General features: G+C 35.8%; 1 protein-coding gene and 1 long non-coding RNA gene across 4 annotated transcripts; one reads left to right on the forward strand and one right to left on the reverse strand.

Annotated features, from left to right (window-relative positions):
• Positions 1–375: 375 nt before the first annotated feature.
• LOC147840875 (uncharacterized) lies at positions 376–4175 on the forward strand. The gene is made up of 2 exons (XR_015507837.1): positions 376–3057; positions 3191–4175. It is a non-coding gene; the product is annotated as an uncharacterized LOC147840875 (long non-coding RNA).
• Positions 983–15692, reverse strand: sil1 (SIL1 nucleotide exchange factor). 3 transcript variants are annotated; one of them, XM_087281853.1, is made up of 9 exons: positions 15361–15692; positions 13210–13342; positions 13011–13119; positions 7332–7434; positions 7064–7252; positions 6861–6982; positions 4823–4919; positions 4184–4348; positions 983–1626 (listed from the first exon to the last, which is right to left on the reverse strand). In XM_087281853.1, exons 1-9 carry the CDS (start codon positions 15463–15465, stop codon positions 1258–1260), a joined length of 1392 nt encoding a protein of 463 aa, XP_087137979.1. In that variant the 5' UTR covers positions 15466–15692; the 3' UTR covers positions 983–1257. The 3 variants fall into 3 exon arrangements, with proteins under 3 accessions (XP_087137979.1, XP_087137980.1, XP_087137981.1); XM_087281854.1 differs by having other exon boundaries at positions 13210–15011; positions 15247–15692; XM_087281855.1 differs by lacking the exons at positions 13011–13119; positions 13210–13342; positions 15361–15692 and adding an exon at positions 12436–12618 and having other exon boundaries at positions 7332–9990.
• Between the last annotated feature and the right edge of the window lie 1025 nt (positions 15693–16717).

A 16717-nucleotide genomic window follows, 5' to 3' on the forward strand; every position in this document is an offset into this window, starting at 1 on the left:
AGTTTTTAAATTCATTTCACTAATATTAACAACGGATAACCGAGCAACGGATCAATCAAAAGGTCAATGAAGAGGGAGGAGTGGTATAATTTTGTATTCAATAAAATACAATTGTATATTCATATAAAATGCATGATAAACATTTTTTTTCAACCAAAAATATGCATTTATTTTGTTTAATATGTATAATAACATGCATAATTTCAAAAATAGTTTTGGCACAATGGCGCCCCCCCCCATGTGTGGCGCCCCTATGCGCCACATACACTGCATACCCCCTTTTTGCGCCACTTCATGCCACAAAGAAAAATATATATTTTTTATCTTTGATATCAATAAACTTCATGTGATGGACTGTGTTGCTCAAAACTCTTTAAAGTTTACATTATTTTTTTAAGTGAATAAGACCGCCAACTGTACGATCAACCTGGAAAACGCCAACTCTAACACAGAAAACATTTTTTTAAAGGCTTTAAAACTTCATATCTCCTTAAAGGCCTTTAATTAAATAAATTACACATAATACGTAGCCCGTGAGGTGTACTGCACTATAATTTAACCATTTAGGCTACATGACAGAAGACGTGTACTTACCATGCAGAGATGAAAACCGGAATCGAAAGCATACATTTCATCAATATCAATATGTTTCCGTGAACCAATGAAAGACTTGTAGGCGGAGCGACATGTTCAGTCCTGCCCACTTATGGGCGGGGCTGAATATGCAGCCCCGCCCCGTATTCAGCCCCGCCCCGATCTGCGGGCTGCAGACGGGTGTACTTGTTGGGTTTAGGGTTGAGGTGGGGGTAGATGCCCTTGTAAACACTCACTCCAACGGGTTCGCATGGCTCTCGGTCCCACTCAAAATGATCCCAGCAACCAAGCCAACCAATTTTTTGAGAGGACAGCGTTGGCTATAAATCAGCCTTTACTCTTCCTACAGAGGTAAAATATGTATTCAGAAGATCTTTCCAACAATATATAGTATGTCATGATTGGATTAGGATTTAATTTTGATATAGTGAAGTAAACCCAAGCGTGCCGCAATCGGAGCATTCACAGTTAAGCGAGTAAAAAGAAAACAAGTAACTCATAAAGGTTTGGAGCCACTTCTTGAATAAACAGGTGAATGTTTTGGGTGATTCCTTCCCATTTTAAAAATTAGAAAATAGAATTTAGACAATCCTCTTTTAGTAGAGCCAAGCAAATCCTTCATTCACAACTCAATCGTTTTATTAGTTCTTCAAAAGTCTCATCTTACACCTGTCGCATTTTTACCACCATAGAGTCCACAAGTGTCAGAATCTCTCCGAAATAACCGTCCTCCTCTCCTACGTCCTGCTCTGTGAGCACCAGCTCCTGGTACTGTTTTTGCAGTTCACTCAGAGAGGCTGTTAATCCGGCGTTCTGCTTAAACTGAGTCGGACACTGAGCCATCATGGCAAGAAGAGTGCGCAGAGCTTTCTCTCTCCAGTCGTGCTCGGGTGACTCTAAAAGCTCAGGCACCAGACGGCACCAGCCCTGCTCCACCAGCACCGGCAGAAGCGACACTTCAGCATACTGACGCAAACGCTCCTGGTGAGAGGAATCTGGGATAATGTCCAGTCCCACCTGCGAAATGAGCTCCTGCAACACAAAGAACAGGGAAATGAGCTCAACATTAGAGCCGGGTTATGCAATGGGATCAAGAAAAAGGTTGCAACATCCTAAACCCAAGTGAGGAAAGTCTGAACAGTGAGATATAAACATAGAAGACCAAAACAATTTAAATAAAAAAATGTCTTTGGGATTAAACAAGAACTGTCACGATAAACATAAATAATCAAAATTTACTGAGATAAACAATATTATTGTCATTTTAAGATCATTTTAACAGTATAATCGAAGCATTAAGCAAGTGCGCTCTTCCAAAGAACACATAATATTTTATTCTTAAGAATATTTGATTTAATTATAGTCATTTTAACTAATAAATAATTGGACATTGGAATCAGAATGTGAAAAGGTATATACTAAACTAATAAATGTTGACAAAAAAAGTGCAAGGTAAAAAGTAACAGAGGCTGCGATATCAGCTACAAGATCTATGTTCAGTTGTCAGACACCCACATGAAAATATACTATAGTAATTTATAGTAAACACTAGAGTGTTTTTTAACCATAGTGACACAGACACCTCCAAAGGGGATAGAGAGGCAGTGCGATCGTTGCTAGAATTAGTTTTTATGTATGGGCGATATACACTTACCGGCCACTTTTTTAGGTACACCTGTCTAACTGCTCGTTAATGCAAATTTCTAGGCATGCAGACATGGTTAAGCAGATCTGCTGCAGTTCAAACTGAGCATAAGAATGGGGAAAACAGGTTATTTAAGTGACTTTGAACATAGCATGGTTGTAAGTGCCAGACGGGCTGGTCTGAGTATTTCAGAAACAGCTGATCTACGGGGATTTTAATGTACAACCACCTTTAGGGTTGACAGAGAATGGTCCAAAACAAAGAAAATATCCAGTTCAGAGGGCACTAATGCCTTGTTGATGCAAGAGGAGAAAAATCAGACTGGTTTGAGGGGATAGAAAGATAGCAGTAACTCAAATAACCACTCGTTACCACCGAGGAATGCAGAAGAGCATCTCTGAATGCACAACATGCCCAACCTTGAGGCGGATGAGCTACAGCAGCAGAAGACCACACCGGGTGCCACTCCTCTCAGAAAAGAGCAGAAAACTGAGGCTATAATTCACACAGGCTCAATAAAATTCGACAACAGAAGATTGGAGAAACGTTGCCTGGTCTGATGAGTCTCGATTTCTGCTGCAACATTCGGATGGTAGGGTCAGAATGTGGCTTCAACAACATGAATGCATGGATTTAAGACCATAAGTTCTGTTAGAAAAAAAGAGGGTCCAACCTGGTACTAGTTCGAAGTACCTAATAAAGTGGCCGGAGGGTGTATATTGCATCATCAAAAATGATTGAGGTCATGTCCATGTGTTGTGAAGCAAGTCGATATATTTATTACTGTGACAGGCCAGATTAAATCAAATTGTAATTCAGTTTATTTTTCATCTTTTGGTAAAAACAGCTTTCCACAGTTATCATGTTGATCTGAAAATGTCTACTCTTCATGTTGTATTTGTGTCTTATGCACACTATATATATTTGATGTTTATGCATTTAAATGATCAGAACTGAAAACACTATGATTGTAAAATTATAGAAAAATATAAATGACTATTGTTTTATATTCCAATAAATTTAACATGTATGATAATGGTGGTACGGTGGTGCAGTGGGCAGCGCTGTCGCCTCATAGAAAGAAGGTTTCTGATTCAAGCCTTGGCTGGGTCATTTTGGTGTGGAGTTTGCATGCTCTCCCCGTGTTGGCGTGGGTTTCCTCTGGATGCTCCGGTTTCCCCCACAGACCAAAGACATGAGGTATAGATGAATTGGGTAGGCTAAATTGTCCATAATGTATGTGTGTGAATGAGAGTGTATGGGTGTTTCCCAGTGATAGGTTGCATCTGGAAGGGCATCCGCTGCAGCAACCCCGGATTAATAAAGGGACTAAGAGACTAAATTCCTATGATATCAAAGCAAAATTATCGTATAACAGATCAGAGATAATATAAGAAATATTTGAATTAGGCACTGAATATTTCACTATTTTATTTTATTAAATATTTTGGTGCTTAAAGGGATAGTTCACCCCAAAAATAAATCTGTACTCACTATTTATTCTCCCTTAAGTGGTACCAACCCTTCCCTCCACTGAATACAAAAGAAGATATTTAGTAAAATGTTGGATACCATAAGGCAATGTCATTTATACTAGGAAACAAATACTAACAAAAGTCAATGGCTACTGATTTCTAGTTTTTCAAATATATATTTTCTGTTCATGAGAAGAAAGAAGCTCAAATATAACTGAAAGGTGAGTAAAAGATAACAGAATTTTCCTTTTTTTGGTGAACTTTCCCTTTAAATATTTAATAAACTCATAATACCTTCTTATAATTCTCTTAAAAAACAGAATGTCATTTTTTGTAGTATTGTTAAAGTCTTTACTGTCATTTTAAAGCACTGTAATGCATCCCTGATGATCCCTTCCAAAAAAAAAAAAAAAAAAAAACATTAGCATGGCAGTGCATCAATTATTTAGGCTTGCAAACAAACATTAACCTTCTCGATGATCATATCGTAGAGAACTGTGATGATTCTGACTCGCATGGCCTCGGCTCCTGGTGTCTGAAACAGTTCACTGAGCACCTGCACACCACCCAGCTTCAGAAAGTGACTTTGAGCAAACGGGAAGTGACGCAGTAGTGAAGCCACAGCAAACAACACCTGTAGTAGAGCAGAATTAATTTAATACATTCATCTACATTGACACATTATCCATGTTACAGACTAGGAATGGGACAGTTCATGAAAAAAAAATACACAAACATATTTAACACACATCTGAGTCTAAACTGAAAGTACACAAACGTAGAGGATTTTTTGAAATGACAGCAGCCAAAATTAACACGCTGCCATCATTACTATCAACAACAAAAGACTAAATAAAAACTTTAAGACTGAAATCAGAATACACTGGGCCTTAAGAGTAACTGTTTTTACTGTACTGTGAACGGTAGAGTATGAGGCTATGCATTTTATGCTGATTTATGGTATTTCTTAATGGTACTTAAGAGTTACAATGTTAAATGAATCAAACAGAAAACCATGATATGAATCTACAATTTTGTGAGCCATCCCACCCCTATTACAGCCAATTTACTGTCTTATTAGACGATAATGCTTTCTGGTTTGTTGTACCTTTTTCTTGACTGTCATTGGTCTCTGAGTGGCAAGCAATGTCAGCAGCTTCTGTAATGCACCGCCTTCTACTGCCTCAACCTGCACTGAAGGATTACTAGAAAAACAATACACACCACAGAAGGAATTACAAAAGAGGAAAGGTGCAGTAGCATCCACTATATTGCATTGTCTACTATATAGTGTAGCAATTAATCAAGCACAGCTCACAAAAACAGATTCTTTTCATTATTGTTTCTACTTGCTATAAACTTGCTTTCTCATTACCCTAATCACAGCTCAGTGCTGTTTCTTTTTTTCTTTTTATTTGCATTTTACTCAATAACACAACAATTTCAAAGAGATAGTAATTATAAAGATTTTGTTCTCATAAAATATAATCTAATGTTTTATTGTGCCTCTCAAAGTGCCGGCTTGCCAGACAGACTTACATGTTATAAATCAGGGGTCCTAAACTGGTTTGGCCATGGGACCCACAGTTTTACATGGTCATCAAGCCGCGACCCAAATTTTTAGGAACTATAATACAATTTTAGGAATTATACTTAATTTGTATTTATTTGTTCACATAAACAAATAGTGACAGAAACATCATAAGAAAATCCCCAAGACATACAAATAAACAATATTTTATTGCTGTCATTTAACAAAATGTATCAAATTATTGAAATATTACAGAGTAAAAACAACAAATACTGTTAAAAATAAACTGTTAATAAAACATGTTTTCTGGTTTCTAATTGTTGTTTATATTTAGAAGGTTGCATGCTCTCTAATGGGAGCACCTCACTACATATGACACTGAGGCTTTAAGTCTTTTTTGTCGTCAATATATCCATACTGTACATATTCAGTTGTACTTGCGCTTCAACATATTTGTTGCAATAATTAAATGAAATTTCACATGTCAACGGTAGGGTTGTCGCGCACACATTTCAAAATAAAAGTCTGTCATAAGCAAAATAAGTAAAAAATTTTACTTTTGTTGTTTTTTTTGATCACACACTCTGCAACCCACTGAAAATGTTCCCACGACCCAAAGAGAGACACTGTTATAAATCACCAACAACCACAATTTCAGCTAAAAATCTACTTTGTTGCTTAACTAAATAAAAAAAAATCTTGGAAGGTCTGATGGGGATATTTTGAAGGAAAATTCTGAAAGGACTTTTTTTTAATAAATAATATAATTTTGTGAGACTTTTTAACTTTAACTCAATAACACCATTACACCAACCTATATTTTCATGTAAATTTACTCACTGATAGGCAGTGTGGCGCAGCTTAACCTTTTTTTGGCTCATATTTTTGGCCGTTTTTCTGTTTTGCCAAAAACCAAAATTGCCTTGTGCATCCCTAGTTTTCACTAAAACTAGGGGCTCTCTAACAAAGCTGGTTTCTGGTGAACTACTGGAAGTCTGAATTGGGAAATCTTACGCTGTCACACTGAATCGATGTGATAAAGACACCAATTTACAGTTGAAGTCAGAATTATTAGTCCCCCTGAATTATTAGCCCCCCTGTTTATTTTTTTTCCCCAATTCCTGCTTAACGGAGAGATTTTTTCAACACATTTCTGAACATAATAGTTTTAATATCTCATTTCTAATAACTGATTTATTTGATCTTTGCCATGATGACAGTAAATAATATTTTACTAGACATTTTTCAAGACACTTCTATACAGCTTAAAGTGAAGCTTAACTAGGTTAATTAGGTTAACTAGGCAGGTTAGGGAAATTAGGCAAGATATTGTGATTAGGATGGTTTGTTCTGTAGACTACTGAAAAACAATATAGCTTAAAGGGGCTAATAATTTTGACCTTAAAATGGTTCATAAAAAATAAAAACTTTTTTTCTAGCCGAAATAAAACAAATAGGACTTTTTCCAGATGAAATAATATTATCAGACCTGCTGTGAAAATTTCCTTGCTCTGTTAAACATCATTTGCAAAACATTTAAAAAAGAAAAAAAATTCAAAGTGGGGGGGGGCTAATAATTCTGACTTCAACTGTATATAGAGAGAATGTTACTTGCCTAGAAACAGCAGATCCGAGCACAAACGCAGCGCACTCCTGGAGACGAACATCTGTACTATTTAAAGATCTGATGACCAGACTCATTCCTCCCATGGACACCAAATTCTGGGCATTATCAACCTACACAATCAATTAAAAAAGGATTCAGTGACTTCATTTCAGGATTATTTTGATTCATAATAAGAACAACTGAAGCTTTACCTGGTGCACGAGATACTCCAAGTCTAGAAGAGCTGCGACTCTCTCTTCGGTTGTGCTGTTTGTATTATTGAACTGGTCTAAAAGCCTCCTCATAACCTGAATATCAGTTTCCACAAGCATGTCCAGAGCCTCCATGTCTTTTTTCAGCTCATCCATTGGCCGAAATTTTGCTCTCACTGCATCTTCTTCCTATAAATCACACACAATTTAACCAAAACTCGAAACGCAACAAAGACAAATGGTTGGAGATGAACTGAAAGGATCTTACTTGTTGATCTACAGGGTCGTCCGCTCCTTTTTTAAACTTTTTCAGAGCCTTTTTCAACTCCTCGGCTGTAAATGAATGGCTGTCCATGTTCATCATACCTTGCCTTAACCACAGAGGAAAAACTATTTACTTCATGATACAGGTCTAAGAGGAGTCATCCAAATTGAATCTGCATTTTATACACACAGCAAGCATATTAAAGGCAAGTACAATTCACTAAATGCCTTCTTTCAAAAGAGACAAACATTTATCTATGATCCAAAACATTCAATATTAAAATTTAAGATTTTGAAATTTGATTAACAGTGTTTAAAATGAATTTTACTAATGCATGAATGCACTTTAATGCCAAACAATTCCTTTAAAATACAAAAATTGATATGCAAAAATGATTAACTGAAGTATAATTCCCATGAAAACTGCTATAACTGCAAAAGTCATTCAGTATAATGGTCTGGACTTTGATTTTACAAATATTTAGAACTTATAATGTAAACACATAAAGAATAGCTAATTATAAAAAAACATATATTTGTTTTCTTCATCATGTGTTGATTGTGATATATTAAAATGACTGTGGATTATTGTTTTTCATAAGTGTTGAAATAACCAGTGGATTTTTTTTTGTCTAAAATATGAAGCTATATTCATCTAAAAAATTAAAAAAAAAAAAGAAAATGTATGTGACACTATCAACAGAGGCAGATTTAGTGATTTGGGAGCCATAAGCAATTTCAGGTATGGGGCCCTAACTTTAGCACAGTAGCAGACTCGAGCAAAATAAAGTAAGATTCAGAGTTCCACATAAGGTGGTTATTAATTAGCAAATATTGTAAATATTATGAATGTAAACATTAGCTTAGCAAGTTACATTTCAACCCTGTGTCCTAACAATACGCTACGTGATGAGATTTGCAGTAACAAGCAATTTGGCTGATTGCATTAGACGAAGCACGACATAAATTTAAATATAGCCATTCAGAAGCACAGAATAGTGCACTTACTGCTCTCCAACGAAATGGTAAGGTTTATAATCTAAGTAATGCATATGAAACCTCTTTAACATTATTATATGTAGATGCTGAATCACTGATTTGTATTGATTTATAACTGAGTCACAGTTCTAAAGGTCAATTTCAGACAGTTTATTTTATTTTCAAGATCTGAAGTGAACTGTCTGCAGCTGCTTTCAGTAGCATGGCAAAAAATCACATTTTTAGCATTTAACACTGAATAAAGCACATGAGGTCTACCCGGAAGACCATTGTCAACAACATATGTTTTCTGTTGTTCAGCTGCAAGAAACAGAAGCCATTACTAATAAATAATAATATTCCTTTGAAATCAGCCTTTAGGCTCGATCGTCAATCTGGCAACCTGCACTTGCATTTGCTTTGATCCAGGAATGTAATTCCTATTTCAACCATACTGCACTTTTAAGTGGAACCTTTATCTTCTTAATGTAAAATTAAATATAATAAATTCACAAATAAAAAAACAAGTTCACAAACTAACTACGTACAGCTAAAGAGCTATATTTGTGATTAGACTTTAGTATTTGCAAGTACAGTATGGAAGAAACGCTCCACTATTCATGGGGGCCATCAGTTTTAAAAAATAAGTAATAACGTCAAAATCTTAATGCTTAAAGACAGATTTTACAACATTCATTCATTCATTTTCCTTCGGTTTAGACTCTGAATTTATCAGAGGTCACCACAGCGGAATGAACCACCAACTATTGCAGCATTTGTTTTAAGCAGTGGATCCCCTTTCAATCGTAATCCAGTACTAGGAAACATACATACACTCTTAAACACATACTAATACTCTACGGCCAATTTAGTTTACCCAATTCACCTATAGCGCATGTCTTTGGACTTGTGGAAGAAACCGGAGCACCCGGAGGAAACCCACACCAACATAGGGAGAACAAACTGGTCTAGCTGGAACTCGAATGATGGATTCGGATTTCTGCCCTCCAATCAGGTCTCATCATGGATCAACGTTTATCCTTTTTTGCATGTCCTGTTTCTCATTATCTTTATTAGATATGATTGATTATTTAAATGAGTATTTAACTTTATTTAAAATTTTAAATTATTTTAACCAACGAATAAGTTAAACACACTGCTTTAAGAAAGAATGTTTAGTGCATTTGCCTGTCTATATGTAACTTTTTCAGGAGCCACCAAACTAGGTCAGAGGTCAGGGAGACCTTAAGTGGAACTGATGGCTAAGGACTGGAAGCGACTCTTTCTATTGCTATTTCTGAGTTATTACTGTCTAAAATGTCTAAAGTGATTTTTGCTATTTTTACGGTGAATTATTTTAAAGTGATTCTACTTTTTATTCAAGATAGACTTTGTATAGTAAGAATATAACTGCCTGAATGTAGATTATACTGGTTTTTAACCAGTTTCGATAAAAACGTCTAAGAGTTGTCACACCTGCTGCAGTGCCCTCTGGTGGTTTTCAAGGGCACCAGTTTTTGTTTTTGTTTTTTGTGTTTTGTATCCTAGTCATGTGATCACTCCTTGTTTCCAGCTGTCCCTCATTGTCTAATTAGTTCTCTCTTTATAAGCCCTGTTATGTTGTGTTTAGTTTGCCTTTGGATTTTTCAATGTTCTGTTTAGGTTTGTCGTGCTTTATTCGTGATCTGGGGGCTGTTCCAGAAAGCAGGTTATGTGACATACCCGGGTAAGTTTGAGAGTAAGTAGGTGGATAACCTCAACTTTGGTTCCAAAATCGAAGGTAACTTCTGGGTATGTTAAGTAGCCATAGCAACTTACTCTCTGAAGATAACCTGCTCCGGAGCAGGTTATGTTTAGAGAGTAAGTTGCTATGTTTTAGAGTTTGTCTGTTTTAGAGAGTTTACTGAGCATTGCGTGCTCTTTTGATGGGAATATTTATGGATGTGGACACGCAGATACAAGTTTTTTCGTTGTGAGAGGGTTATAAGTGCATAGTTTTTTTCATAACCAAATTCATAATGTCAATGTATTTAACAAACCTTTTTGAAATCAAATGTGACAAACCGCGGGTCTGCGCTTACCATAAAAAACATTCAGTGCAGCTCTTTGTATTCGCGTCAGGGCATTTTAGGCAACTGTACAATGTGGCAGTAGGACCACCTGTACAGTATGCCTGGCACTGAACAGTTTTTTACACTTTCGTACAGTTCCTTGGTCATAAATCACTGCGTATCATTACACAGATGATTCAGAGCACGGGAATAGCGTAGTGGACAGTGCGTCGATAAAGAAAAACGGAGCGCACAACTGAGCGAGTTCTAATCTCACTTACAGATCTTGTGTTTTTTCTCTCCTTCTGCACCCTCACATTTTTCTGTATATTTAAGTGGCAGCTTTGTCTTTTGTAGGAAAATATATCTTTAATTTTAGATGTAGGACGTCATTCTTATATATATACATTCACGCACACACACACACACACACACCTACATTTTTTAATATAATATTTTTTTCAGGGTTTCTAAATGCTATTGTGTGCATTAATTGCAGCCGATTTTAAAGATCCATCAGTCACTAAAGGACACTGATAATATAAAATTTCTCCAAAGTATAAGTGTGCAGGTACAACTTAATTTTCTATCCTTAATCTTTTGGTGTTTCAACTATTAAACTCATTACTGCTTCCACTTACCAGCTCATCACACACACCCCACCTCATCACTATGTTGAGGCTAAATGGCTGATTTTCAGGAAGTAATGATTCAAGTGTATAACACAAATATAGTAAAAAAAAAAAAATAAAAAACTATAAAGCAAATGTTGCTTAACACAATGTTTATTTTTATTATATTTGTATTATAAAATAGAATCATTACTGGGCACTACATTGTTACTTGCTGGAGGACAAAAGATACCCTTTTCTGCCTTATACGATGACACACCCTACCTGCAGCCTGACCCAGAGGAAATCTCAGTGACCCAAGCAGACAAAACAGATGGAAGAGTGCTAAAAAATATAATTAATCAAAAAACTATGTTCAATCAAATAGTTTGGTCTGTTCATTTCTTCATTTCCTGAAATAAAATGAATGATTTTGTACACTGCTTTATACACACACCTTTCAACGTGCAACATATTTTTCATATACATTTCTCACCTTAAGGTGATGCTCATGTGACTTTATCTTTGAAGATGGACCTTATACAGCTACTTTAGAATTTAAATATGTAGATAAAAGATTTTGTGATCCAAGAGTAATATTCAAATATGGAAAAGTGCAGAAAATTCTTACACTGCTTGTTAGTTGAGGCAGAAGGAACTTCGTCTGCATGCAAAATAAAAAGAACCTAAAGCTTCCTGACAACAATCACTTACAACAGTGACAGAGTTTGTGGTTTAAGTCAAAAACTCAACCGCTGAAAAGCCTTTATTATAGGACACAGCAGTTAGACAGGCCTCTTTCTATTAGCTGCATGTCAGAAAGAATATTCTAGAGTGTTAAATAAAGAGCTCCAGTAATTAAATATTACCTTTTATGATAATGTTTCTGTGTTTAATGACTTTGGACAGAGTTCTAGCTCCAGAAAGATTACAATTTCTATAAGCCTTATTAGTCAATACACATATTGTGGCCTTAAGAAATTAATGGCAAGAAAAATAAATGCATGAATGGTTACACAACATACTCAAAAAGGATGTTAAAGAGTAGTTTAATTTATCATTACAATAAAATGGAGGGTGGCATGTGTAATTTAATGAACTAATACATTTTCTTATTATTTATTTTTTATTTTCTTATCTATTTCTTATTCTATATTTCTTTCCTTCGTTGAAGCAGATGTGTAATCTCTGTGTTTAAAACCTCCAGCTTTGCCTCTGTAAAGTGCGTTGCCCTTTTTTTCTCACCGTGACTTTCTATGGTGACTCGTGAATTCGGCGATCTACTGAAAATGCCTTCAGGTGTGTGCCGTGCACGCGCATTAACCCGCGGTTATCTTCAGGAGGTTGATTTAACTAACTCTTGTCACCTGTTTTGGAACCAACATACTCGCGGTAAGCAGGTTTTGGGTAAATCAACCGAGAGTTTAGGTTTTAGCAGATGGTAAGTTAACCCAGCTTTCTGGAATACCCCCCTGGTTCATCGTGTTTGGTTTGTTTGTTTGTTCACTTTGTTTAGTATCATTACTATGTTTTTGGATACCTGTTTAGTTTGTGTTTGATTCACTTTTGAGCTTAATTTTTGCACTTCATGTTTTCCTCGATTTTGGTACCTTGCCTGTCCCTTTGTCATTTTTTTGGGGATCTTTATTGTTTGACAATAAATGTGTTTTGCTGCACTTGGATCTTTCCCTTGTTTTTGTGATACCCAGTCGTGACAAGAGTACACTCAGCCTTGGATAAGAAACAGATTATACTTTGTGTGTTCTATTTGATTGTTGATCCGTTTCACAGGTCTGGAGCCAGCCCTAATCAGTCTAAGGGATGTTTGACGTTTATGCTGAAGATTTTGTTCAGAATATACGCACGAACCCCACATGAAATGTTCCTAGTCTATCTGTGTTTTAACCAATCAGGTTAGAACTCCTATATGTATGACGCAGTTAATGACGTTATGTGAGAGTATAATTGTTATTGATTGGTGATTGTAAGCAGAGCGGCCTTATTACACAGTTATTATGTTAATACACTTTTTGATCCCTTTACCTGTTTCCATCCTTCCAGTATTTAAAACCTTCCTCCTCTCCCATCTTGACCTCCCTTTGTCCGGTCTGGAGATTGAGTCTGACATGAGAGCCTGCTGGAACCGCTTGACCTACATTGATTACATGTAATGTTGAATTGAGCTGTTCATCAACTGTTTGATCAGATAAAAACACGGCAGTCAGCATGGGAATAAACCCACCTGGTCTGAGAGTTTGCCACTTGTCTGTGGGTCTGAAAACCTCCAGATCTTCAGGATCTTCATCCTCTAAATGCGTCTCTTCAGCGTTGTTGAGATCATCAGAGTCTTCTTTGATCAACAGAGCTGTTGGTGACTGTGTAAAGAAAACAAATCGAATATTACTTTAACCCTTCAACTGCTCGCTCTTTTGTTTAAAAAAAAGAGAAAGAAAACATGTTAAACGAGAATCTAAAATATTTTTATAGCATATTTCAATAAATGAAGATTTAGCATTCAAAAATGTTTTATGTTAATTATGTTTTCAAATAAATGGGTCTTACATTTCATCTTTTCTGATTTTATCATAGTATATGTATTAATTACAGTATACTTTCACCATATACTAACATATCAATCATTTGGTAGAGGTTGCTATTTTAGAAATTATGGGATGTGTTGAAAGAAAATTCATTGAGTGTGTTAACTAGCGCCATTAGGAGTTAAAAAATGCAATCCAAAAATGTTTGTCTTGGTGGGGTAGCAGTTGATAAAGTACAGAAAAATGTCTAAATTATGGAGATTCACATATATACAGGGTTCATACACATTTGTACTACTAAAATTCTTTTCAACTTTTTCAAAAGCTTAAGGAAAATATTCATGCTCTTGTTTGTACGTGATAAATAAGAAAAAAAAAATGCATGTTCAAATTTATTACAGCATATCAATAAATATGTGACAATCCATGTGGATTATGTTTATTTTTATATCTGTAAAATAGTTTTTACTAAGTATCTTGCTGTGTGTGGCTTGTGTTTTCACAAGACTTAAGATTAGTACAAATTAGCCGCAGTATCTCACCTCTGCAGTTAGATATTGTTTCTGGACACGACACTCAAAATGCATCTTGAACTGCAGTGAAAGCGAGTGAATGAAAGGTGAAGCTAAAATTGCTTTAGATTTTTTAAGCTATTGCTTTTTGTAACCATTTTATTTTTTAGAGTTAATCTCAAATATATTCAAGTACACAGATAATAGTTAAAGACATTTTCATGACTTTTCCCAAACATTTTGGGTTTATTTGTTTTTCCAAAACTTTTCCAGGCCTGGAAAATGCCTTTTTGAAATTTCATGACTTTTCCATGTTTTCTAGGACCGTATGAACCCTGTATATAATAAAAGAGAAAAAAATACAAGATAAAAAACTAAAGTCAGAGGTAAAATTATATAAGATATAGTTTTATGCCTATTTAAGATAAAAAAATGAAATAAATTATTGTAAATTAGAAAAATAGTCCACGTCTACCCAAAAATGTACACTTGTGGATGAAAATTCTGTCTATTATAATAAAAAACAAAATAATAATGTACTGAATACAAGATGGGTCGACACAGTGGCTCAGTGGTTAGCACTGTTGCCTCACAGCAAGAGCGCTGGTTCGAGTCCCAGCTAAGTGAGTTGGAATTTCTGTGTGGAGTTTGCATGTTCTCCGTGTTGGCGTGGCTTTCCTCCGGGTACCCCGGTTTCCCCAAAAGTCCAAACACATGCGCTATAGATTAATTAAATAAATTAAATGGTCCATAGTGTATGAGTGTGAATGAGTGTTTCCTAGTACTGGGTTGTAGCTATAAGAGCATCCACTGTGTAAAACATATGCTGGAATAGTTAGCGGTTCATTCTGCTGTGGCGTCCCCTGATTGATGACTAAGCCGAAAGAAAATTAATGAATACAAGGTTTCGACTTGTTATAAATGAAAATGATTTCAAAATTAATTAAACAAATTTCCAACAGTTGTCTTATTTCTAGAGACAGGTATATAGCCTAGGGCAGGGGTGGCCAATCCTGTTCCTGGAGATCTACCTTTCTGCAGATTTCAGTTGCAACCCTTATCAAACACACCTGTCTGTAATTATCAAGTGGAGTTCAGGTCCTAATTAATTGGTTCAGGTGGGTTTCATCAGGGTAGGAGCTAAACTGTACAGGAAGGTAGATCTCCAGGAACAGGATTGAGCACCCCTGGACTAGGGTATATACCTGTCTCTAGAAATAAGAAAACTGTTTATTAAGCTTAACACAAAAACACACACAGATAAAAGGATACAGAATGGTTTCTTCCATGTAATATAATAATAAATATTAAAATATGGTACATCCCAGCAGCTGATCTCACCTTCACATCGTGGGCAAATATAAGATGAAGACTCAACAGCCAGAAAGTGACAGTCAGTCCAAATCTGACTCTCCACTTGTTTGCCATTACACGACTTGTCAACATTATCTTAATTTAAATAAACGCAAAATATGTGTAAAGACAATATCAGGCTTATCCATTTCCAGAAGACCAACCGATCCTAAAATCCATCCCCGCACTGGCGATTTACGGTTGCTGTTTTACTCTTTCCTGAATTTTGCCCGTTTTACATAAAAACATCTGCATGTGTTGTTTAATATGTTAACGTGCTGAGTTTTGCGGTTGTGCAGTAACAGAAACCACTAGACACAACCATGAGCACTTCCGCAGTCCGATTGAAACACATACGTGAACCAATCACCTGAAAGCAAGTCTGCATTTTAGATGAACGTCATTCATACTGAGTGCGGTGATTGGCTGCATGAAACATACACGTTTCCTGACGCAACCCTACTGAAAGTTAGTCAAATACTAAAATAATTTTTGTTGACAAATTATTTATTAATCGTGCTTCCCCTGACAAGTATTAAGAAATAAATCATACATATTATAATGTATATAATATTATATACATATTATAATGTTATTATAATTATTATATACATATTATAATGTATATACATATTATGTATATGCATATGGCATATCTTATATTTCCCAAGACAAAAGAAATACAATTTAAAATATTAATCGATACACTCCTCCTATTCATTCATTTTCTTTTCGGCTTAGTTAATAATCTGGGGTAGCCACAGCGGAACGAATTGCCAACTTATCCAGCAAATGTTTGAGCCTTCCAGCTGCAACCCATTACTGGGAAGCATCCATACAATCTCATTCACACAATTTAGCTTACCCAATTCACCTGTACCGCATGTCTTTGGACTTGTGGGGGAAACTGGAGCACCCTGAGAAAATCCACGCAAAGACGGGGAGAACATGCAAACTCCACACAGAAATGCCAACTGACCCAGCTGAGGCTCAAACCAGCGACCTTGTTGCTGTGAGGTGATTGTGCTACCCACTGCACTCAGACACAGAACACAAATGTTTTACTTGACGATTTGCTCATTTGTTTTGGAAAGCAGAGAAAGATGTTAATAATAAAGGCAGCTGTGAAGGTTTGACTTTCACATTACACTATGTACTATACGGAATCACTAAAGATTGCTCTATTTTGCAGGATTTGCTCAATATTATCATTGTATTATGCCCTGGCTAAAATGTAAACAAAAACTGCTCAAAATGTTTTATTTGTTTGTATTGCTAATATCTGTTTTATATTGTATTTTTTTTTTTTGTCATTTGATTGATTTTTGTAACTTTACACTCTTTG

Source organism: Danio rerio, chromosome 14 (assembly GCF_052040795.2).
Source record: "Danio rerio strain M-AB ecotype USA chromosome 14, GRCz13ab, whole genome shotgun sequence".
NCBI lineage: Eukaryota > Metazoa > Chordata > Actinopteri > Cypriniformes > Danionidae > Danio > Danio rerio.